General features: G+C 38.7%; 1 protein-coding gene across 1 annotated transcript in view; it reads left to right on the plus strand.

The window, feature by feature from the left end:
- The window catches only part of LOC135074502 (DNA-binding protein P3A2), a 40,681-nt gene that overhangs the window by 553 nt on the left and 15,325 nt on the right, over positions 1-24,803 (plus strand). The window contains exons 2-8 of the mRNA XM_063968809.1: positions 3,956-4,119; positions 4,885-5,035; positions 6,407-6,531; positions 7,172-7,345; positions 15,333-15,471; positions 21,794-21,906; positions 22,580-22,693. Coding sequence (XP_063824879.1) covers positions 4,024-4,119; positions 4,885-5,035; positions 6,407-6,531; positions 7,172-7,345; positions 15,333-15,471; positions 21,794-21,906; positions 22,580-22,693 — 912 coding nt within the window. The 5' untranslated portion in view covers positions 3,956-4,023. The remainder of the gene's footprint in view (positions 1-3,955; positions 4,120-4,884; positions 5,036-6,406; positions 6,532-7,171; positions 7,346-15,332; positions 15,472-21,793; positions 21,907-22,579; positions 22,694-24,803) is intronic.

Genomic DNA, 24,803 nt, shown 5'->3' on the forward strand with positions numbered 1-24,803 from the left:
GCCTCAAGGCTTAAAAGATGTTCAAATCCTTTTATTTTCTGTAATTCAATCCAGGTCACATGAAAAATGTCTTCATTTTTTATATCATGAACATGAAGTTTGAAAAGGTCCAAAACTTAATCAATAACTTCTTTGGTAATGATTTTTCATAGCAAGATGCCTTCCAGCTAGCCAAGCTAGCTTTGTATGATAGAGCATAGCATGTAAATTTAGGTTCTTTTAACAATCTCAAGCAATTCCAATAAGAAAATCTTAATTGCCTAAGTAAAACTAATTGTCTTGAATCTTATAAGAATTTCCTAAACACATTTTATACAGTTAGACATTATTTTTTATGAAGCTTAAATATTCTTATTTGTGATTCAGTTCATACAGTATGCAATATTTCCAGTTTAATTCTATAAACTTGAACAATACAATTTTTTAAGAGCAACAGTACCTATTTCATAATAATAATATAATAAAATAATAATAAAATCATTTATTTGCAAGAACATGGTTAGATTGGTGTTAATTTAGTTAATTCCAGCATATTCTGTCGCATGCGACGTGCAAAAGTTTTTGTTCTTAAAGTTATGTTAATTGTTATTGATACATTTGGTCTTAGATTTTACATATTTTTACAACACAAAATACTTATTTTACTCATAGTTGTTTTTCATATACCATGATAGTAACAAGTAACAATACAATAAATACATGTCAGGGAACAAAATTTGAATTGCAAATGTCAAAGAAATTTAAATTAATTGTAGGATGTCAAATTAAGTTACATTACCGATGTCACATCATTCTATCATTTAAAAAGTCATTCACTGTATAATACATTTTAATTAATAAAAAGTCAAAAACTGCACTTTTAAATTTGGTAAAGGTTAACATTTTTACATTGTTTGGTAATTTATTAAATATTCGTATAGCCATACAATAACAGTTTTTGGAATACAGTGTCAATCTTTGAGGTGGGATTGATAAGTTGTCTGCCTTCCTACCTCTATAGCCATAAGTTTTATTTGTCTCAAATAAATGGGTATATCTCTTGACAAACATTGCCATCTCAAAGATGTATAAGCATGGAAGTGGCAATATGTTTAGATCTTTAAACAATGGCTTGCAACTGTCTAAATAATGTGCTCCGCAAATCGCTCTAATGCACTTTTTTTGTGCTCTAAAGGCTACAGGCATATCGACTGAGTTTCCCCACAATATAAGGCCATATCGTAATATTGATGAAACATATCCATGATAAGCCATAAGAGCTGCGCTTTTAGATGCTGCTTGTCTAAGTCTATTAAGAGCATAAACAAATCTGTCAATTTTATTTACTAGTAAGTCAATATGAGCTTTCCAATTACAGAATTTGTCTATAGTTATACCTAAGAATTTTGTCGAAGTCACATTATCTACATTATTATTCATATGATTTATGTCAAGTTGTACATTATTTTCATTGAATTTAGCTTCAAATTTAATATACTTTGTTTTACTAACATTAAGGTTCAAATTGTTACATTCCAACCATTCAACAATTTTTTTTAGATTGGCATTTGCCATGAGGGACAATTCTTCCTTCTTTTTACATTTTATGATGAGAGTAGTATCATCCGCAAAAAGTACACACTGTTGCTCTGTGATATTTGGCAGGTCATTAATGTAGAGCAAAAACAATAATGGTCCTAAAACACTGCCTTGCGGGACACCACAGCGATTATATCTGTAAGATGATGTAAATGTTTTTTTAATGTTTGAAGATAACTTGGATATTTTAACACATTGTTGACGGTTTGATAAATAGCTTTCTATCCATGACAAAGCCGGCCCTCGAATACCGTATCTGTCCAATTTATTAAGAAGCCGTTTATGGCACACAAAATCAAATGCTTTGCTCATATCCAGAAATATGGCTAGTGTATGCATTGCGTTATTTAAGTTTTGTGTCACTTCTTTAATTAATTGAAAGGAGGCAAGTGTTGTTGAGCTATTTTTACGAAAACCAAATTGTTCATCTTTTAATAATTTTTCAAATGAAATAAATGTAGATATTTTCTGATGCATAACCTTTTCAAATACTTTAGATAGTATAGGTATTAATGTAATAGGTCGGTAGTTACCGAGTTCTTCATGGGGCCCATTAAATGGAATAGAATGGAAGTGCTTGTTTAAATGATTACATTCAGGTGATTGCTGTGCTTAAGCATTACATTCAAAAGTAAGTTATCAGTTACTTTATTACAATAATAGTCTCTATGATAATCTTTCATTCAAAGTAGGGTGGGTAAGTGCGCTAGTTTTCGTCCAATTATCGGAGTTGCCAACTTTGTGATGCGAAATGAATATCTTAAAATACCCTTACTCATATGTATCATATGTCATTTTAGTCCTTATATAGTCTACTTTACGTTAATATTATATGACAATAAGTAAATACCACGGATTTTTTTATAAAAAATATTTTATGCAAAAGAGGCGATTTCACTAGTTTTCGTCCAAAAAAATCATTTTTCGTCCTAGTGTACGCTAGTTTTCGACCACTGTGTAGAAAAAAGGGTGCAGTTGAATTATTAACTTAAAACCAATTCTACAATACAGTAACTATGGATTGTGGTATATCATTTGAAAGGTAATTTTGTTAGCTTTCAAATGATATCAAAAAGATTTAAATAAGTTTCTTACCTAAATTTAGGAAAATATTTCAATAGGTCGAAGGACAAATGGACGAAAACTAATCTAAACTATAGCTCATTTTGGTTTTCGTTCACCCCAGTGCTTGCTCATGACGTCATGGACGAAAACACAACAACGTTTAAAGCTGTTTTTTGTTTTCGTCCACATCTTTTTAACGGTTTTTATGGGTTTATCACTGTTAAAAAGTGGACGTAAACTAAAATATTTAATGTAATAGCAATAAAGATCATATTGGAAGAAAAAACATTGTATTTTGTAGGTCCATTGAAGTAAAATTATTATTAAAAATATTAACTAGGTGTCAGGGTTTCCGTCCACGTGGACGAAAACCAAAATCTTGCAAAATTATTATGCTAGTATTAGTCCACTTAATTATCTAAGATTTCTATACAAAAACTTTAATAAACCCTTAAAATAGTGTTTATTATGCTAATAATTAGACATACGTGCCAAAAACATTACGTAAAGTAGCTAAAACAGTAATTAAACATACCATGAAAGTTCCCTACCGGCACGTTTTTTTTCTAACTTGACGACGTTTTCCATTCACCTGTGTGCAGCAGCAGCAGCAACTTCCGTAGATTTTTTTGGAGTTATTACTTGTCAAATTACATTTTCATGCAGGCAGAACTGTTACTTAGATATTATAGATTGTAACAAGTCCAAACTTGCACGGAAAGTTAGATTTGTATTCAAATTTTCCGTATTTGTTTGTGGCAAGTCGGTCAAATGGACGAAAACAGGAGCTGGACGGAAAACCGGCGCAATTACCCTACCTACAATGAAAAAGTGTTATTATAAACAATTATATCTTACTACACAATACCAATGTCAATCATACAAGCCTTTCATTAAATTGATTGATAACTTAGTGCTGTATGATTTACAGCTGCCACTCTTTGTGTGAATCTATTGTACTCCGTTACTAGTTAATGCCAATACCCTGTATTCACAATTTAGGAGTATCAGTTTTATTAAACTCATTAGTACAGCAGTCACTATTATAACCTTGTCTGTAAATATTTTACTGTATAAATGATCTTATACATTTTACATATTCAAATATTTTTTTCAATAATTGATTGTTCGTTAGTCTGATTAAAACTCGAGAACGGCTGGGCCGATTGAGCTGATTTTAAAATGTTTGTCGTAGTCCAGGGTAGGTCTAAACGGTGAGCAAATAAGGAAAAATTGCGATGGCTTATTTATTGCCTTTAAGGCGGAACAGAGTTTGCCGGGTCAGCTAGTAATGAGTAAAATATTTTTGCAGGAGCTAATTTGTAACTTGGTGAGGAGAACACAGCATCAACCACGAGCAAGCTGGAGGAGGGAACGCCAATGGTGCGAGAGGTGCGCGAGCAGGAGGAAGACGGCGAACCAGACTTCATCATGAACTCCGCCGTGAGCACCGAGTCTATGGATATGAACGAGGAGGTACTTTTGTAGTTTTTTATAGTTAACTAGCTTTCCGCCCGCCGCTTCGCACGCGTGGAATTTCGTTTGTTAAATTTTCCTGAATTTTCTTTACTATAAACCTCATGGAGCCCAAGACCTTTCCAACGAATGCAAAACCGTGGAAATCGGTTCGTGCGTTCTGGACTTATAGCGTCAGGAAGGAAAACCCGACTTATTTTTATTTAGTAGATTAGGTCCAGTGACATGATAATAATAATAATAAATCATTTATTTGCCAGAATACGGTTACAAATGGTTATAAAAAGAGAAGTTTCCAACATATTCTATCGTACATACGATGTGCAAATGTTACAAAAAATATGGTTATGTTTTTAATGTATATGTAATAAATTAAGTAGAGTGCTGGAAGGCTGTTAAACTTAAACCCAACAACAATTTTGTTGGTAAACTTAAATCTACCCAAAAATTAGATGAAATGGAACATAGAGCAATGACTGTCACTTAGCTTTCTATTTAACTTGTTTGAATGATTTGATCAGGATCCAACCCAACAAGATAGCTAATAAGCTAACAAACAAGACTTAGACCTCAGGAGGTCTAAGCCTACCCACTTATATTGGAATGATACTTTGCACACTATGTAACTCAGAATATGCAATAAGTAAATAACAGGTCAGTGGATGCATAATTTTTTTTAAGTTTTTATTTTTTCCCAGTTTTGATAACCCCCGACTTTAGCTGTCTCGCACCAATCGTATCTAATAACGCAATGTTCGTCCCCAGGACATGTCGCAAGTAGGCGAGGGCTGCGGGCTTAGCGGCTCCGAGGACGACGACGACTGCGCGTCCTCGCCGGCCGGCTCCAACTACGACGACAGCGACATCATCAAGACCGCCATGAGCGACGAGGTCACCAAGCAGCTGGCCGCCGCAGGTCAGTGCCGGGACATGTCCAGGCGGGCGCAGGCTCCGAGGACGACGACGACTGCGCGTCCTCGCCGGCCGGCTCCAACTACGACGACAGCGACATCATCAAGACCGCCATGAGCGACGAGGTCACCAAGCAGCTGGCCGCCGCAGGTCAGTGCCGGGACATGTCCAGGCGGGCGCAGGCTCCGAGGACGACGACGACTGCGCGTCCTCGCCGGCCGGCTCCAACTACGACGACAGCGACATCATCAAGACCGCCTTGAGCGACGAGGTCACCAAGCAGCTGGCCGCCGCAGGTCAGTGCCGGGACATGTCCAGGCGGGCGCAGGCTCCGAGGACGACGACGACTGCGCGTCCTCGCCGGCCGGCTCCAACTACGACGACAGCGACATCATCAAGACCGCCATGAGCGACGAGGTCACCAAGCAGCTGGCCGCCGCAGGTCAGTGCCGGGACATGTCCAGGCGGGCGCAGGCTCCGAGGACGACGACGACTGCGCGTCCTCGCCGGCCGGCTCCAACTACGACGACAGCGACATCATCAAGACCGCCATGAGCGACGAGGTCACCAAGCAGCTGGCCGCCGCAGGTCAGTGCCGGGACATGTCCAGGCGGGCGCAGGCTCCGAGGACGACGACGACTGCGCGTCCTCGCCGGCCGGCTCCAACTACGACGACAGCGACATCATCAAGACCGCCATGAGCGACGAGGTCACCAAGCAGCTGGCCGCCGCAGGTCAGTGCCGGGACATGTCCAGGCGGGCGCAGGCTCCGAGGACGATGACGACTGATGATTCATCATCATCATTTCAGCCATAGGACATAACATAAATTAAATATTCACATTATTGTGTATTATGTGGTTCATGTAATTCAGTAGATGGGGATTCGAGCCTCGCAACTGTTTGAACCGACAACAATGCTCTCAATTCATAGCAAATATTCGCAATGAAGACTAATCATTATAATAAAGGACGCGTTCGGTGCTACGGCGAGTACGACGCCTACGATACGAATTACGAGGCATCACCAAATTCGATAATTGCGGCGCGTGCGGTTCTGATGGATGTTAAGACAAGTAGATAAATAATATAAATTGATTTTAAAGAATCACGTTGTTCAGTTTCTGATATTCCGTCATATTTGCATGTGCCATCCTAATGTTAATGTTAATTATGATCTTCTACATTCAAGCACCTGATTGTTGTAGTTGTAAGCCAAGGTTAATTAAATGGTACATAATTAGAATTTTCCAGCTAATTCTCTTTAGCCAAAGGTGAAATTTAATCCACTCGTGCACACCTACAGTGTGATCACACTCAAAAGAAGCCCTACATCACACCTACCGTGCTAATACTAATAAGCTGATTCCTCCAGGTCCGGTTGGCATGGCAGCCGCGGCCGCTATAGCGTCGTCAAAGAAGCGCAAGCGGCCGCACTCCTTCGAGACCAACCCGTCCGTCAGGAAGCGCCACCAGAACAGACTGCTTAGGAAGCTCAGGGTGAGTCACCTTAGACCACTTCTGGATATAGACCTCCCCCAACAATGAATTAATCGGCCGATTGGTGTAGTGGTTCAGAACGGACTACTATGCCGAGTAGTCCCGGGTTCGATTCCCGGCCGGGCAGAAATTGAAATGATGAATTTTAATTTCTGTGACGGGTCTGGGTGTGACTATGTATAATATTTATGTATTTAAAAAAAAAGTATATAAGTAGTATATCCGTTATGCTAGCATCCATAACACAAGCATTAAGTTGCTTACTTTGGGGCTAGCTGGCGCTGTGTGAAATTGTCCAAAGATTTATTTATTAATCCTATCTTCGGACTATTCTACCCTCTTCTGACCACAGCCTAACTACCAAATGGCAGCTGTAATAAGACACAGATGATAAGTCAGTTATTTGGAAATTTGTAGCAACAACATGCTGCAGGGTATCAGCTAGAAGACTGTTATCCTGAACTCGCACTATCAATGGATGATCCTCTTTAAGCCATTTGGGTCGAATTTGCACTAAAAAAAAAAGTATGGCAGTCGTCTTTATGCAGGAGGCAAGAGAAGCTTCAACACTTAACAATAGTTTCTCTCACTCTCCTATAATTTTAAAAGCAGTTCACTTTAGCATAATGTATTATCCCAGCAAACCATCGAAGAGTTCGCGACTCGCGTGGGGCAACAGGCCGTGGTGCTGGTAGCGACTCCCGGCAAGCCCAACACGTCGTACCGCGTGTTCGGCGCGAAGCCGCTCGAAGACGTTGTCCGCAACCTGCGCTGCATGATCATGGAGGAGCTCGAGAATGCGCTCGCGCAGCAGGTAACAGCTCTCACGCGCGTTACTTCACTCATTCACTCACACTCGACGTCGCAGACTCACTCATTTGACAGTTGCGGTTCAGTGCTGCCTCAATTTAAGCAGCAGGTAACAGCTCTCACGCGCGTTCCTTCACTCATTCATTCACTCTCACTCGACGTTACACTCACTCATTTGAAAGTTGCGTAATTTACACCACGTAACTTTTCACTAGCTTACTCACTCATTCACTCTCACTCAGTGCCGACTCACTCATTTGACAACTGCATAATTTACACCACTTGTAACTTTTCGCTGGTTCAGTGCTGCCTCAATTCAAGCGCCAAGTAACAGCTCTCATGCGCGTTACTTCACTCATTCATTCACTCTCACTCGACGATGCATTCACTCATTTGACAGTTGCGTAATTTACACCACATGTAACCTTTCGCTGGTTCAGTGCTACCTCAATTCAAACAGCAGGTAACAGCTCTCACGCGCGTTACTTCACTCACTCACTCATTTACTCTCACTCGACGTTGCAAATTCACTCATTTGACATGTGCGTAATTAACACCACATGTAGCTTTTCGCTGGTTCAGTGCTGCCTTAATTCAACGCGCTCGCGCAGCAAGTAACAGCTCTCATGCGCGTTAATTCACTTGCTCATTCACTCACTCAATGTTGCCGACTCACTCATTTAACAACTGCGTAATTTACACTTTTATTATTAAACTTTTCGCTGGTTCAGTGCTGTCTCAATTCAAGCAGCAGGTAGCAGCCCCCACGCGCGTTACTTCACTCACTCACTCACTCGTTCATTCACTCTTGACGTTGCAGATTCACTCATTTGACAACTACGTAATTTACAACACATGTAACTGGCTGGTTCAGTGCTGCCTCAATTCAACGCGCTCGCGTAGCAAGTAACAGCTCTCACGCGCGTTACTTCACTCATTCACTCTAACTCGACGTTGCAGACTCACTCATTTGACAGTTGCGTAATTTACACCACATGTAACTCTTCGCTGGTTCAGTGCTACCTCAATTCAAGCAGCAGGTAGCAGCTCTCACGCGCGTTACTTCACTCATTCACTCTCACTCGACGTCGCACAGTGTGTTATGGGACTGTATAATCGGACATTCTCATTGATTTGATGAAACGTATAGAGCTTAGTTATACAAACATGATAGTAAAACTCCCGTTTGAAAATTCCACGTAGTTTTCGCGGTATAAAAATTCAAAGTTACCTATTTTTTTACTCCAAAATTATGCAAAAATATTCTCACTCGTTAACTAATAACATTTAATTCAGAATTGTTATAATACTTCATAGAGCTCTTAAAACTACACGTAATAAGCGTATTGAGTGCTTCGTGAACGCATTCAGTTAATTAGGAAAAATGATTTTAGTGATTTTTGTTTTTATTTTTTTTCTCAATTATACTTTAATATATGCAAACATTTTTAATTGCAAGATATAGTCTGACATTTAATCTAATTGTATTAATAAAATCAGCTTTAAACTCCGTGATATATTTGAGAAAAAACATAAAACGTCTTAATAAAATTTTTACGCGTCTAGGGTCGACAATTTTGGAAGGAATAATTCATGTTAGTAGGGAATTTAGTGCAATGATTTGTATGGAGACCCCTCCACTTTGGTATAGAAGGCTCATTTTTGCACCAGTTGTTCTTTGGGTGCTCCTGAGTAGATTTCCGTCGGTAGACATCGGGAGCCCCCCCTGTAGTAGCAGGGGGAGGGGGGGCAAGTTTCCTTCTGCCGCGCTTCACTTTAAGGCCCATATCTTCAAAACTATGGGTATTAGGGCAAGTGTGGTGTCATTTTCGGATAATTAAAGGATGGCGAATTCATTTCTAGACCAAACTTTTTGCCTTTTCATACAAAAAAATAGAAAAATGGAGTAAAATTCACAAAAACCAAAGAGTATTTTTTTAAATAAACGTTGTTTACTTTTAAACCACTGGAGATAATCTAATAAAAAAAAAATGTCCTGAAAGCTACATTTATCAGAATTATAAATATGTACCATTGTATGGTACTTTTTTTGAAAAAAGTAGGTGAAAAAAATTTTTCTTCAGGACACAGCGGGCGAATTTTAATGCGCGTCGGAAAAAAATATTTATTTTATCCTTGAATTCATACTATTTGGTTCATAAGCAAGTAAAGATTATTATTTTAGAATTTATTTAGAGTTCCTGGCACATCATGCTACCATGATTTGTATTTTTTCTTCAATTAATTTTGAACTCTATGTGTAAGACATAAGGTTGAAAATAGTTTAATTACATTGTATTAATGAAAATATCATAAGAAGAAAGCACTAAATAAAGAACTTGAATTTGTCTAAACGTCTAATGATTATTATTATTATTATTTTAATTAACATTTTTATTTCTACATACTATTGTACCAGTGATAACGGAAAGGTAAGTGTGAGGAAAGTGAGGATTGATCATTATCATAGTACGGGAGATTATTTTTAACACAAAGGCTACGGCTGTGACCATTATAGTTGTTTTTTCAGACAGCACCAGCATCTGCACTACTTCTTGCACTTAGGTACATCTCACCATTTCCAGGCAAGCTTCGGCAGCTACGGGCAAATCGGTCCATGTAGGCTCCATGTTGCTATCGATTCTGGTCCACCCCCAACCAGTCCGGTAAAGGGAAGACTGAGTCGGTTGCTTGCAACTGACCCTATACGCGAACCCCTTGAACCAACTAAATTTTAAATAATTTGAAAAAATCATAAGGACATAATTACTGCCCTTGATATACTAATACAAAACTGCCTAGGTCGGTGGGCACTTACAGCACTCGTTCATAGTCAAGCATGTAGTAATAAACACAGTGAACGTTTAAGGAGGTTTGCTACAGTATTTCAAGCTGAATTCTACGCTATAATTATGTGTGCATTAAAAACAGGGGTGTAAGAAACGCAATATTTACATCCTTAGCCACAGCCAGGCAGCACTCAAACAAAACCATCGCCTCAGTGAAGGTTGAGTCTAGAATTAGGTATTCTAGATGCAATCTTAAAGATGAACAAACTCTGAAGGCATGACAAAGTGTCCCTAATGTGGGATACCTGGACATACACGGATCGAATGCAATGAGAGAGCCGACAGTCTAGCGAGACAAGGGTCAGAGACGATACCTATTGGGTCAGAACTGATAGTACCTTTATCTAAAAGCTTAGGTACCTCATGGCCATAATATGGCCATATCCAAGAATAACAGGGCTGAATGGGAAAGCTCCAATGATATAAGCCTCTCCAAATCATTCCTAAAGGGAAATACAGGGTCATGAAGAAAACTTTTCAAAGGTATGCCCAAGCAATTACAGGTACGCAAACTGGGCATTATGGAACGAATTACATGTCCCAAAAAATGGGCCTAACAACAGAAGCTCTCGAGCATGTGGAATACAATGTGGAGTCCATGAAACACTTCATACTGTAAGGATGGGTCTGCTGGGGTCAGCATATCCGGCATCAGAAGACTATTAGGTGGCTTTCACTCAAACGCTTAATTCACTTTACTAATGGATAGGATTATTTTGGATAATAGGGAACAAAAAAGGGAGAATAAAGATCCTAATGGGTCGCTGTGGACTACGCTTAGGTGTGACCCTACATAAAATAACCCAGACAGCTTTGTATCAGCATTGGCTACTGGCAGTATATCAAGGGGTTCGCGTATAGGAACAGTTGCAAGCAACCGACTCAGTCTTCCCTTTATCCGACTGGTTGGGTGTGGACCAGAGTCGATAGCAACATGGAGCCTACATGGACCGATTTGCCCGTAGCTGCCGAAGCTTGCCTGGAAATGGTGAGATGTTAGTGCAAGAAGTAGTGCAGAAGCTGGTGCTGTCTGAAAAAACAACTAAGTATAATGGTCACAGCCGTAGCCTTTGTGTTAAAAATAATCTCCCGTACTATGATAATAATCAATCCTCACTTTCCTCACACTTACCTTTCCGTTATCACTGGTACAATAGTATGTAGAAATAAAAATGTTAATTAAAATAATAATAATAATAATCATTAGACGTTTAGACAAATTCAAGTTCTTTATTTAGTGCTTTCTTCTTATGATATTTTCATAAATACAATGTAATTAAACTATTTTCAACCTTATGTCTTACACATAGAGTTCAAAATTAATTGAAGAAAAAATACAAATCATGGTAGCATGGTGTGCCAGGAACTCTAAATAAATTCTAAAATAATAATCTTTACTTGCTTATGAACCAAATAGTATGAATTCAAGGATAAAATAAATATTTTTTTCCGACGCGCATTAAAATTCGCCCGCTGTGTCCTGAAGAAAAATTTTTTTCACCTACTTTTTTCAAAAAAAGTACCATACAATGGTACATATTTATAATCCTGATAAATGTAGCTTTCAGGACATATTTTTTTTATTAGATTATCTCCAGTGGTTTAAAAGTAAACGACGTTTATTTAAAAAAATACTTTTTGGTTTTTGTGAATTTTACTCCATATTTCTATTTTTTTGTATGAAAAGGCAAAAAGTTTGTTCTAGAAATGAATTCGCCATCCTTTAATTATCCGAAAATGACACCACACTTGCCCTAATACCCATAGTTTTGAAGATATGGGCCTTAAAGTGAAGCGCGGAAGAAGGAAACTTGCCCCCCCTCCCCCTGCTACCACAGGGGGGGCTCCCGATGTCTACCGGCGGAAATCTACTCAGGAGCACCCAAAGAACAACTGGTGCAAAAATGACCCTTCTATACCAAAGTGGAGGGGTTCTTGCACTAAATTCCCTACTATGTCTAAAAAGTTTCAAATCCCGCCTGTTATGTGCATAGTGTTGAAGGTTCTAAAAAGTCACATTCACATTGTTTTTAACCGACTTCAAAAAAAGGAGGAGGTTCTCAAGTCGAGTCTTTTTTCTTTTTTAACACTCTTATATTAACTTAAGTTGTATGTAAGTAACTAACTAAAAAAGTATGTAAACAAATCTAGGAAGTCGAATTTAGCCTACCTTTAATAATTATCTCATCGATTTGAAACCTATGTAAATCGAATGTCAATACAATAATTTGGTACAATCGAGCTAATGATATTTAAACATCCAAAAGAAATATTGCTATAAAAAGTGATGGGAAATTTACAATTCTATATTTCGCATATTTTCAATTTGATTTTCCTCAAATATATCACGGAATTTAAGGCTGATTTTTTTTATACAATTAGATTAAATATCAGACTATATCTTGCAATTAAAAATGTTTGCATATATTAAGGTATAATTGAGAAAAAAAATAAAAACAAAAATCACTAAAATCATTTTTCCTAATTAACTGAATGCGTTTACGAAGCACTTAATACGCTTATTACGTGTAGTTTTAAGAGCTCTATGAAGTATTATAACAATTCTGAATTAAATGTTATTAGTTAACGAGTGAGAATATTTTTGCATAATTTTGAAGTAAAAAAATAGGTAACTTTGAATTTTTATACCGCGAAAACTACTTGGAATTTTCAAACGGGAGTTTTACTATCATGTTTGTATAACTGAGCTCTATACAGTTCATCAAATAAATGAGAATGTCCGATTATAGTCTCATAACATACTGTGCGTCGCAGACTCACTCATTTGACAGTTGTGTAATTTACACCACAACTCAGTAACTTTTCGCTGGTTTAGTGCTGCCTCAATTCAAGCGGCAAGTAACAGCTCTCATACGCGTTATTTCACTCACTTACTCATTCATTCACTCACACTCGATGTTGCAGACTCACTCATTTGACAACTGCGTAATTAATTACACCACATGTAACTCTTTGCTGGTTCAGTGCTGCCTCAATTCATGCAGCAGGTAACAGGCACAGCTCTCACACGCGTTACTTCACTCATTCACTCTCACTCAACGTTGCCGACTCTCATTTGCACTCATTTGACAACTACGTAATTTACACCACCAAGATTATTTAACTTTTTGCTGGTTCAGTGCTGACTCAATTTTCACTGATCAAGCAGCAAGTAACAGTTCTCACGCGCGTCACTTCACTTCACTCACTCTGCGTTGCCGACTCACTCATTTGACAATTGGGGTAATGGACACCTCCAACAAGAAGAATTAGTGCAGGGCTAGTTCAACTACAACTTATCGGATTTAAACTTGTGATGCCCCTGATCGACATCCAAATGAGTGAGTCGTTTTAGTAAATGAAATAACGCTTAGCTTTAAATGTTGTTTAAAACTTTTTAACTGTGAACTTTTACTTTAAATACTTAAAATTAAAAATAAAGCTTCATTTCTTTGACAGCAGCAGTAGTTTTTAGCATTGGGGACATTGATAAACATTTAACTTGCATAAGAAATCACTAAATACTGCTATCAGTGGAATCAAGCTTCATTTTGTACAGGGCTGATAATTTAATTACAGTAATTAAAAAATATTTATACCTTAGAGCCCTTGTATTATTGTTATTACTGTCGCCCACCGCACCTTCGCACCCCGCATAAACTCAGCGCCAGTCTCGGAACTCAGTGACAACTATATTGTCTACAGTTTGGCCAAATGTTTATTATTACAATAGCTAAAGGACAATGACCAAAAGTGGTCCAAATGTCCACCACTAATGAGACCTATATTGGCTTATAGTCCATTAAATAGAGATTAACTTTCAGTATGGGACCAAAAAAAAATAAGCTGTCAGTAAAAAGTTATGACTGTTTCAAAAATTGTAAAAATTGTAACGCGCTAATCTCAGGAACTACCGGTTCGATTTGAAAAATTTTTTTTGTTATGGATAGCCCATTTATCAAGGATGGTTTTAGGATAAATAACATCACCCTTTAACCAATAGGGGCGGAGCAGTAAAGACAAATGTTGTAAAAATGGGAAATATTATTCAAACTATATTTACGCGTACAAAGTCGTAGGCACAGCTAGTATAATATTTAATAAAATTCATCTATAACCCCGCGCCACATAAGACATGACATAACATGCGTAGATTAGTCCAAAATGTGCAATGGATACAATGATATCAAGAACATTTTTCGGATGAAAAGGTAAAAAACATGACTTTTCATTCAGTCATAACTTTTTACTGACAGCATATTTTTGATTGCGGTTTGGTTATAATGAATCAGTATTTAGTAGACTATTTTACTACATAGGTCTCGTTAGTGGTGGACATTTGGACCACACTCCATACATTTTTGGTCATTGTCCTTTGGAAAAATCAAACCGTTCAAAAGTGAAAATATTTATATTATTTTGTCCAAACTGTAAGAAATGTCACCTGAATTCGACCCAGTATACCACACAGTTAATACGGTTACGAAACAATTAAGAACGCGTGACCGTCTTGGTCAGCAAACTCGTTATTGGTTTGTAAAATGCCAGCTATGATTGCTTAATACTTTCAAATGAAACGTAAATACTATTACCTCATAAAAATCAATTGGAACTCAAAACTGTGTGGTATTGTTAGTCCTTGTGAACAAGCAACGGTTTTAGCTATATTGCGTCAACATTGTGGCAATCTGCAGCACCACTCAAAACTAGCACCATTGTGCTCAACAAACGATAATCGTGCCAGCACATGGAATGCTTAAACGATCGTGCGATGCGCCGCCTCAAAGTTAAAAATGGTAACTATAGTCTGGTCTGTGAGCACGTAGAATTTTGTCCAATGACCCCAAGCTACCCATCCTTGTCGCTCGCGCGTAATTATGTTGCTATCGCGCTCGCACACTCACTGCGGGTGCCAGTCGCACTGTCGCGACAGCAATATAATTACGCGCGAGCGATAAAGATGGGTAGCTAAAGGTCATTGGACAAAATTCTACGTGCTCACGGACCGGGATTTACATAGACGTGCTTGCCTTAAAACCGTTGCTCGTTAACCCCTGGCTCGAGTCGCGGGGTGCGCCGATGCGTGGCGCGCGGGTGGCGCCAACATAACGTGGTTAGTTCGGGCTGGGCGGGTGCGAGCAGGCGCCGCCGCCGCCGCAGGACGACCCGTCGCTGTTCGAGCTGCCGCCACTCATCATCGACGGCATCCCCACGCCGGTGGAGAAGATGACGCAAGCGCAACTGCGCGCATTCATACCGCTCATGCTCAAGTACTCGATGGGTGAGTGATGTTTTTAACTATTGTTTCAATGAGGGCTATCGTTTTAGCGCTCACCAGTAAGCGCCACTGTAGAGTAAGGTCCTGTCACTTGCTAGTCGCGAAGACAGTGGCACCAACTGGTGAGCGCTAAAGTGGTAGTAGAACTATCGCATTTGCACTCATTAAGATGGCGCCACTGTAGAGTAAGGTCCTGTCAATCACCAGGGGTGCCAACTGTTAAGTATAAAAACGATAGCCCTCATTACTGGCTAGGTCTTGTAGCTCTCATTTCAATCTTTAATAGAAGTAAGCAAATGGCAGTTTGAGTCATCATAAACACGTGAATTTTTTTGGTTAACCAAGTCAGTTAATTAGATTGAAACATAATTTCATTGATAAAATTACAAAAAAATATGCTATGTATGTATAAGGACCGTGTGGTTCCGACAAAATAGAATATGGTCACTCCCATTTTCCGAGGATATCGTAAAAGGCGACTAACATACATCATGTCTCGCCTATAAGTGAAATCCTTCATTTGCATCTGGTAAATTGTAAAGGGTCGTGTTCCTGCATAAAAGACAGGAGACCTGGTGATGATGATTCTATAAATGCGTTCGCCTACCTTAGGCCCAGAACACACGGTGAAACGCAATTGCAACGAAACTGAAACTTCTATGAGTTGCATCTAAGTTGCTGCCATAGGGTCCGTTGAGAGACCACACATGACGCGTTTCACTGTGTGTTCTGGGCCTTATTGAAGCATAGTTATAAAGACTGCAATTTAACAATTATTGACTAGGTTCTTATTGCAATCTTAAATAGAAACAAGAACAATGTATTGCAATATTTTATTTCATAGTGAACTTTTTATCGGTGGCATGCCCATAATATTTTGTCGCGTGCCATCTTTGGCACACTGACGCGTTGGTAAGCCATCCTTCGAATAGAATCTCTCCTTTTTTCCGTGGATATTGTGAAAGGAGATTAAAGGCCGTTTTCACCATCAATCCCTAATTGACCTCTATGGTAACAAATAACAGGAATCCCATCAAAAACAATACTTGTCAAAAAAACCAAGTCTCGCAACTCAGTTGTTCTACGGTAAAAAGTTGTGAGATCCATGTAATACCAAGTCCAGGCCAGGAAATCTTTAACGTTTTACATAAATTATTGACTTGGCCATCGCACTAAATAAAGTCAAAGTCAAAGTCAAAGTCAAAATTTCTTTATTTGTTTAGACTAATAAATAGTTCTTACAAATCGTCATAAAATATGCTCTTAAGGAGCCTCTACATGTCTCATAATCTTTTTACCCTACCAGCGCTTCGAGACCAACATTTGGCAAGTGCTGAGAAGAAGCGCCGCAACAAACTCAGTCACCACTGTCTGCCGGTTAATATAAATAAATAGAAATAGTAGTAGTAGGTACATTCGATTCAGGAGCAGTTCACTGAATTTACCATGCATTCTTGTATGGTGTTTCATAAGAATGGGTAGGTATACAAGATTGCGTGGTATATTAAACAAGGTAGTGACGTGCTAATATCTAGACTTACATATTAAGGTACTAGTAGAAATGACTCGCATACATAAATTTGAATAACTTGGATTGACCAGTCCCCGAAAGCAGCGCCTGTTCACAGACATGACGAGTGAACCAGCCATCGCTTCACTCGACCATATTAGAGGGAATGTAACGACCCGCCTCACTACGCCACCACCCCAGAGACATTTTAGTGAGAATGACAATGCCAAGTTATCTCTTTAAAAAAAAACTAATAATAAAGCTAAGTAACAGTCCAGATTGAGAAGCATGACACTATAACATTTGAGAAATTATTATTAGTTTATACAATATTACTTTTCATTTTAATTCTTTTTAGTGCGAGCATGAGAGGACCATAATCCTACTCCCAGGATGACTTATCATTAAGAAAATCTCGAGTTGTATAATAGGCTTTTTTAAGCATGTGATCTTTAACTATACCTTTAAATTTATTATACGGTAGCTCTTTATATTTATCAGGGACTTTGTTATAAAAATGGATACCTTGTCCCATAAAAGTGGCAAACACTTTATTAAGTCTAAAAGCGGGTATAGCCAATTTATTTTTATTTCTAGTGTTGATTTGGTGAATATCACTTTTCTTTTTGAATTCGTTAATATTTTGTTGAATAAATAGAATACAGTTTAAGATGTATTGTGAAGCGGCCGTGAGAATGCCAATTTCTTTAAACAATTCTCTAAGGGACGCTCTTGCTTTCATTTTATACAAGTATCTTATCGCACGTTTTTGCAAAATAAATATTGTTTCAAAATCTGCAGCTTTGCCCCATAGCATGATTCCATATGACATTAGGCTATGAAAGTAGCTAAAGTAGACTAAGCGAGCTGTTGAAACATCGGTTAATGACCGTATCCTTTTTATTGCAAAAGCCGCTGAGCTGAGCTTTCCCGCCAGAGTTTCTATATGGGGGCCCCACTGGAGTTTTGAATCCAGGGTAATTCCCAGAAATTCAGTAGAGTCTACCAGATCGATTGCATTATTATTAAGTTCTATTTGGGTACTAACTGTTTTTACGTTAGGCAAAGAGAATTTTATACATTTTGTTTTCTTTGCATTGAGTTGTAAATTATTTGTAGTGAACCAACTTAAAACTCTTGTTAGTGCATTATTTACATCGTCAAAGTTATTTTTACTTCTATCAATATTAAAAATCAAAGATGTGTCATCAGCAAATAACACGATTTCGCAAGAGTCCTTAACAAAATATGGTAGATCATTAATGTAAATAAGAAACAAGAATGGACCCAGAATGGACCCCTGCGGAACTCCCATTTTCACAGGTGACCCAGAAGACAAAACACCATTTATGTCAACTTTTTGAACTCTAAAGTTTAAATAGGATTGTATTAAATCCAAAGCCGAGTCCTTCACCCCATAATAGTGCATTTTGCGAATTAGCGTTTGATGTTCTACGCAGTCAAAAGCTTTTGAGAGATCACAGAAGACCCCTAGTGCATTTTGAGAATTCTCCCAAGCCTCGAAGATATGTTTAAGTAGTGCAACCCCGGCATCGGTGGTGGAACGACCCTTGGTAAAACCATATTGTTCACTATGAAATAGTTTATTAGAGCCAAAGTGAATCATAAGTTGCTCCTGTATGATTTTTTCAAAAATCTTGCTTAGAGCGGGCAAGATAGAAATGGGTCTATAATTGCCAGGGTCGGTTTTGCTACCAGACTTAAATAATGGCATTAGTCTACTATGTTTCATGAGGTCGGGGAAGATGCCCTTCTCTATGCAATTATTGAATATTATCGCTAACTGTGGGGAAATTATATCAATAATGTGTTTGACTATCTTGACAGAGATGCCCCAGATATCAGTTGTACTCTTTACATTTAAAAGATTAAAAGTTTTAGTGATATCTAATGGAGTAATATGTTTAAAAGAGAAGTGCGAGTCACAGGGTGTCACGTGGGTTTTCAATATTTCTTCAGCCTCGGAGGGAGATGACTTTAAGTAGGCAGTTGTTGCTGAAGCTATATTACCAAAAAAATTGTCAAAAACTTCCGCTACATCTTTATCTGCAGATATCAAATTATCGTGAACTTTGATAGAAAAGTCATTATCTCTTGGTTTTAGTTTACCAGTCTCTCGGTTGATAACATTCCAAGTTTCTTTTATTTTATTACTGGCGTTCCCTATCTTGTCCCGAATATAAAAAGACTTAGCCATGAAGCAAACTTTCTTAAAAAATTTTGAATACTTTTTTACATGCTCAAGAAAAGATATACTATTATTATACTTTTTCATGCCATAAAGTTCATATAACGTATTTCGACTTTTGTATATTCCCTTAGTAGCCCAGTCACTAAACTTACATTTGGTATTTGGTTTTAATGGCTTTACCGTAAAAACTTTGTCATGTTCGGTTTTAATACATTCGAAAAGGTTATTGTAAAGAGCATCTGGGTCTCCCTGCACATACGGGACTAAATGCAATTTATTTTCAAGATTATTTTTAAAACGTTCTAGACGACTAATGGTTACAGGTCTACATACGGCATTTTTATTACTTTTATTATTCAAATTATTACAAATAAATTCTACTTTAATACCACAGTGATCTGACGTAAGATTGTGTATGACAGCTTTATTGTCAGGGACACAGCTAGAGAAAATATTATCTAGACAAGTAGCTGTGGTTTCCGTAATTCTAGTTGGTTCCTTAAATTGATTAAACAAATTAAATGACTTAAAAAGGGAAAGTAGTCTTACAGAATATGATGATGAGCTATCTAGTAAATTGACGTTAAAATCTCCACAAACTAAGACCTTTTTGTTGCTGTTACAAGTTTTATTAAGAGCATCCTCAATAGCCGCTTCAAAAATACCAAAGTCCCCAGAAGGGGGTCTATACACACATACAATGATGTAACTCTCAAGCTCGACACAGGAAATTTCGACAACACGCTCAACTGATAGCCCTACTACATCTTTGCGTTCTTTATATCTAATATTATTATTCACAAATATTAAGGAGCCTCCGTGAATGGCAGACTTCCTGAAAAACGCGCTACTTAACTGATAATTATCTATATGAAAAGAGCTTTCATATTTCTTTAGCCAGTGTTCAGTAATACACATTACATTAATATCAAAACTTTTTAAGAATAGCTCTATTTCTAAGACTTTGCTGGCCAAGCCTTGAATATTTTGATGAACAATCTTGAATGTTCCGGGCTTGGCCTTTGTCGAGTGCCTCAGTTTAAACAACTAGTAGTAGGTACAGTAATAATATTGTTACTATTTACATACTGAGATATCAAATTATTAGTACCCTGACTATGATCAGTTTTATGAATATAATTACATTTAATATTGTATGCAATCAATGAGGCTAATTTATTCTTCATTTTTTTAGAGAGATACATTGTATCTACAGTCAACTTAAAGCTAGAAATAAATTTATTTATGTCAAAGAGTAAAAGTGCGTCGCTATGACGATAAGTCAAGTTATACATAAGTATATTTAAATCAAATATGTTCTTGTTTAACTTATTTAGATTATACCGTGAATTTACATAGGGTAAAGTACACAAAATTATCTTACATTTTATCCTATTTTGCAAATCCAAGAGTTGGTCAATATTCTGAATTATACTCTTTTTATCTACAGAGTAACTATTACCATACATTATAATAACATTGGAGTTTTCATCTAATTCTTGGTTTTTACCAATTTCGTAAATTATCTCTGTCAGAAACCTGCCTGGATAGCAATAATTCAAGACTTGTGTATTCAAGTGCTCCCTGAGCATAGAACCTACCCCCTGTAATAATTTAATTTACGCGTGTTTTCATGCGATGGCCAAGTCAATATATTTATGTAAAACGTTAAAGATTTCCTGGCCTGGACTTGGTATTACATGGATCTCACAACTTTTTACCGTAGAACAACTGAGTTGCGAGACTTGGTTTTTTTGACAAGTATTGTTTTTGATGGGATCTCATTTCTTTTTGTATTTTGTAGACAGCAGTTATGTATCTAGAAAACTGGACCGAAATTGAAAAATTTTACTCGACTTGGCGGTTGCACTACCGTGCCCCCAAATCTCATTTCTTTTTGTATTTTGTAGACAGCAGTTATGTATCTAAAAAACTGGACCGAAATTGAAAAATTTTACTCGACTTGGCGGTTGCACTACCGTGCCCCCAAATATTTTAGTTTTTCCTTGATTCATACACCAAACACTACTTATATTCCAAATTTGAAGGTTCTAGGTCTGCTAGAAGTTCCTTAGAATTTTGATGATCGGTGAGTGAGTCAGTGAGTGACAAAATTAAGTAACTTTGACCCGTTATAATTCTTAAACTACTGGTTCAAATTGAATGAAATTTTAAATATACTGTGTCTTTACAATGCCTGCATAGCTAATGAAAATTCAGCCTTCTAGTTTTATCCACAACGAAGTTACAGGCGGTCGAAAATGGCCTGAATTGCTTCGAGAAAAGGATGGTACGGCCGTGCCGCTTTTTTGCTCGACTTGGTGGGGGCACTGCCGTGCCCCCAGATTTTGTTGTCATAGGGGTTACTTAAAAATTAGGCATTGGTGGTGAAAACGGGCATAAGATACGTCGTCAAGTCTGACCTACAGTTGAAATCCTTCGTTTTCATCTGGTGATGAATTACCAAAATTAGAAAGGGTCGTACTCCTCCAGCAGAGACGGGAGACCGTGTCGTCCGTTTACCTTAGTGTTATACTTATAAACGCTTTGTTGAATGTTGTCTACACTGTAAATTGTTTGTTAAATGAATGCAAATGCTTCAGTGCGCGGCAAGCCGGGCTGGGGCCGCGAGTCGACGCGGCCGCCGTGGTGGCCCAAGGACCTGCCCTGGGCCAACGTGCGTATGGACGCGCGCTCCGAGGACGAGAAACAGAAGGTTGGTGCCAGGCCCCTCTTTCCCACTGGGCACTTCGGGCACGTGCCCAGGGCCCCGCGACAAAGAGGGCCCCTGTCTACTCAAAAGACCTTTCTCCATGATGCCCTTGATCCTTAAGTGCCCAGGGCCCCTAGTAGGTTAAAGAAAGCCCTGGTTGGTTCCCTTTGACATGACATAATTTATCTTGACCGCATATTTCAATTTGAACAACGGACTTCATCAGTGGCGTAACTAAGGGTGGCTGGCAAAGGGCCCCCGGCCCAATACCCTAATCGCCTCGCGATGGTCCCGGGGCCCCCTGAAAAATGGGGCCCCATGCATAGAATTCTCGGATTCTCGATTTCTCGGATGGTATAACGCCACTGCTCTTCATCATGTCTGTAGACTTGGTGATATTTATACTTGTGATGTGATCTACGCGCCTTCGCATTTTAAATGTACTGGAAGTCTTAAGTAACTAACAGCGTGATGCGGTGTCATAATCGCTTTAAGGTCAATATTGTCGACGTATTCCGCATAAACTAGTGTCTCATACCGTTTTATAGTTTGCGGAAATATTACACCGAGCTTTCCATGTGTCTATTTGCATTTTTTCCACATGTCACCAGCTTGGGACTGACTTTAATTAAACTATTGTTTAAAGATCAACTTACTAACTGTCCGTCGTTTGCAGATGTCGTGGACGCACGCGCTGCGACAGATCGTGATCAACTGCTACAAGTACCACGGCCGCGAGGATCTGCTGCCCGCCTTCAACGAAGACGACGACAAGCCGCAGACGCAGACCGTCAGTACACCATACACATGCATACGATATCACACTACACGCTACCTCTCATGCTATGTTCACACATTGGACTATGTGCTTGTAATTAGTCAAAACTTAGGTCTGAAAAAAACTTCTCTAACCCTGTGTTTACACCATATTACATTAACTATTAACAAATGACCCAAAGTATGTCAAACAGCAGACTCCTTACAAAACACCGGTTAAAGTTATAGTTACGGATAAAGCTAAGGTGATGCAACCTAGCCCAATTAACACATTTGAGAAGGATCGTTAACTATTTATTTTACCTCTGATTAACATTGTTCGTGTTAGCTTTGAAATCATTAAATCAATTTAACTCGAAATCAAACACTTCACGAGTTGGCTTCAACTGAAGCCGTTTCAAGATTACATCCATTGCAATATAGCTATTTGTGAACGTGGTTTAATTACTACAATTAATAGTGATTAATTAAAAGACTTGAGGTCTAGGTTCAAGTCCTCTCTTTTCGATCTAATAGGGATGTTTCCTGGGTAAAAAAGCGAGAGTTTTAATTAGTCCGTCAGTTAGCTTATCAAAAACTATTCGACACCTATTTTTCACTTTTTAAAACTAATGAAAATGTAAACAGATAAAGCGTACCAAAGTTCTAAAGAAAAGGCCCGTGATGTCAGTGAGTGCGTAAAATTGCAGCACTTTGTGACGTCGCGCGGAACTTCAACGCACTATAACTTTGTAATTATTTGTTTGATTGACAATTAAAAATATACGTGTGCAATAGTTTTTTATACTAAAATTGACGGACTAAAAAATTTTTTTAGGAAACTAGCCTATTCCTTGACTAACTCTTTCAAAATTTTACTAATTCATGTTCTTTTCTATATACGCCATCAATTGGAATGCTGCTTGGATTTGGTAACGTTATTATTACAACTATTTTTATTTTGAATGCGTGTGCGTGCGGATCAATTACTCGGTGAATTGGATGACCTAATTTGGGCACGTGAAACATAAACGTGGTTTCGCATTTTGTCACGTTGATCTAATTAACACCCTATTATGTGAAACGTACACTTGGGATGTATCGTTTTGTCGATCTCATTATAACTTGTTATGTACCGTACTCGAAACGTGGATCGAATTTTTTGGGTTGCGTTTGAATATGACTTCGAATCATTTTTGAACCTGTTTTACGCCTTGTGATACACGGTACCTTAATGTGCCAAATGTGGCACTGTTATGTGTGGTATTTATTATGTGTCATATTTGGTCCTTTTGCCATACGCTCAACTTCAACGGTACATTTACGTGTCACACGCGGTCCTTATGGTACACTTATCGCCATACACGGTACTTGGTGCATTTATGTGCCATACGCGGTACTCACGGTGCATTTATGTGCCATACGCGGTACTCACGGTGCATTTATGTGCCATACGCGGTACTCACGGTGCATTTATGTGCCATATGTGGTACTTCCGTGCCACAAACGTTGCGACACTCGATATCGATGCTCATACGTTGACGGTTAGATATCGGCCTGCATGGCGGCAGCGGGCGTGGGTAGCGGGAGCAGCGGCGCGTCGGGCTCGCGCCAGCACCAGCCGGCCGTGATGCAGGAGCCCGTCTGCATCGACCAGATGACGCTCGCTGATGTTGATGTACGACTAATCTACTGCTTTGACTTACGGTTTAATATTGAACTGATACGCTCGTGACAGAAACGTTGCAAAACATACAATACGCATTAATTACGGTGCACCTGTGTGCCATATGGGGTACTTTGGTGCCGCTTGCGTTGTGACTTGCGACATTCGCTTGGTACTCGTCTGCGAGTGGATCCTCGCGCCAGCACCAGCCGGCCGTGATGCAGGAGCCCGTCTGCATCGACCAGATGACGCTCGCTGATGTTGATGTACGACTAATCTACTGCTTTGAAATACGGTTTAATATTGAACTGATACGTGCGTGACAGAAACGTTGCAAAACATACAATACGCATTAATTACGGTGCATCTGTGTGCCATATGGGGTACTTTGGTGCCGCTTGCGACATTCGCTTGGTATTCGTCTGCGAGTGGGTCCTCGCGCCAGCACCAGCCGGCCGTGCTGCAGGAGCCCGTCTGT

The sequence above is a fragment of the Ostrinia nubilalis genome, chromosome 1 (assembly GCF_963855985.1).
Source record: "Ostrinia nubilalis chromosome 1, ilOstNubi1.1, whole genome shotgun sequence".
Taxonomy (NCBI): Eukaryota; Metazoa; Arthropoda; class Insecta; order Lepidoptera; family Crambidae; genus Ostrinia; species Ostrinia nubilalis.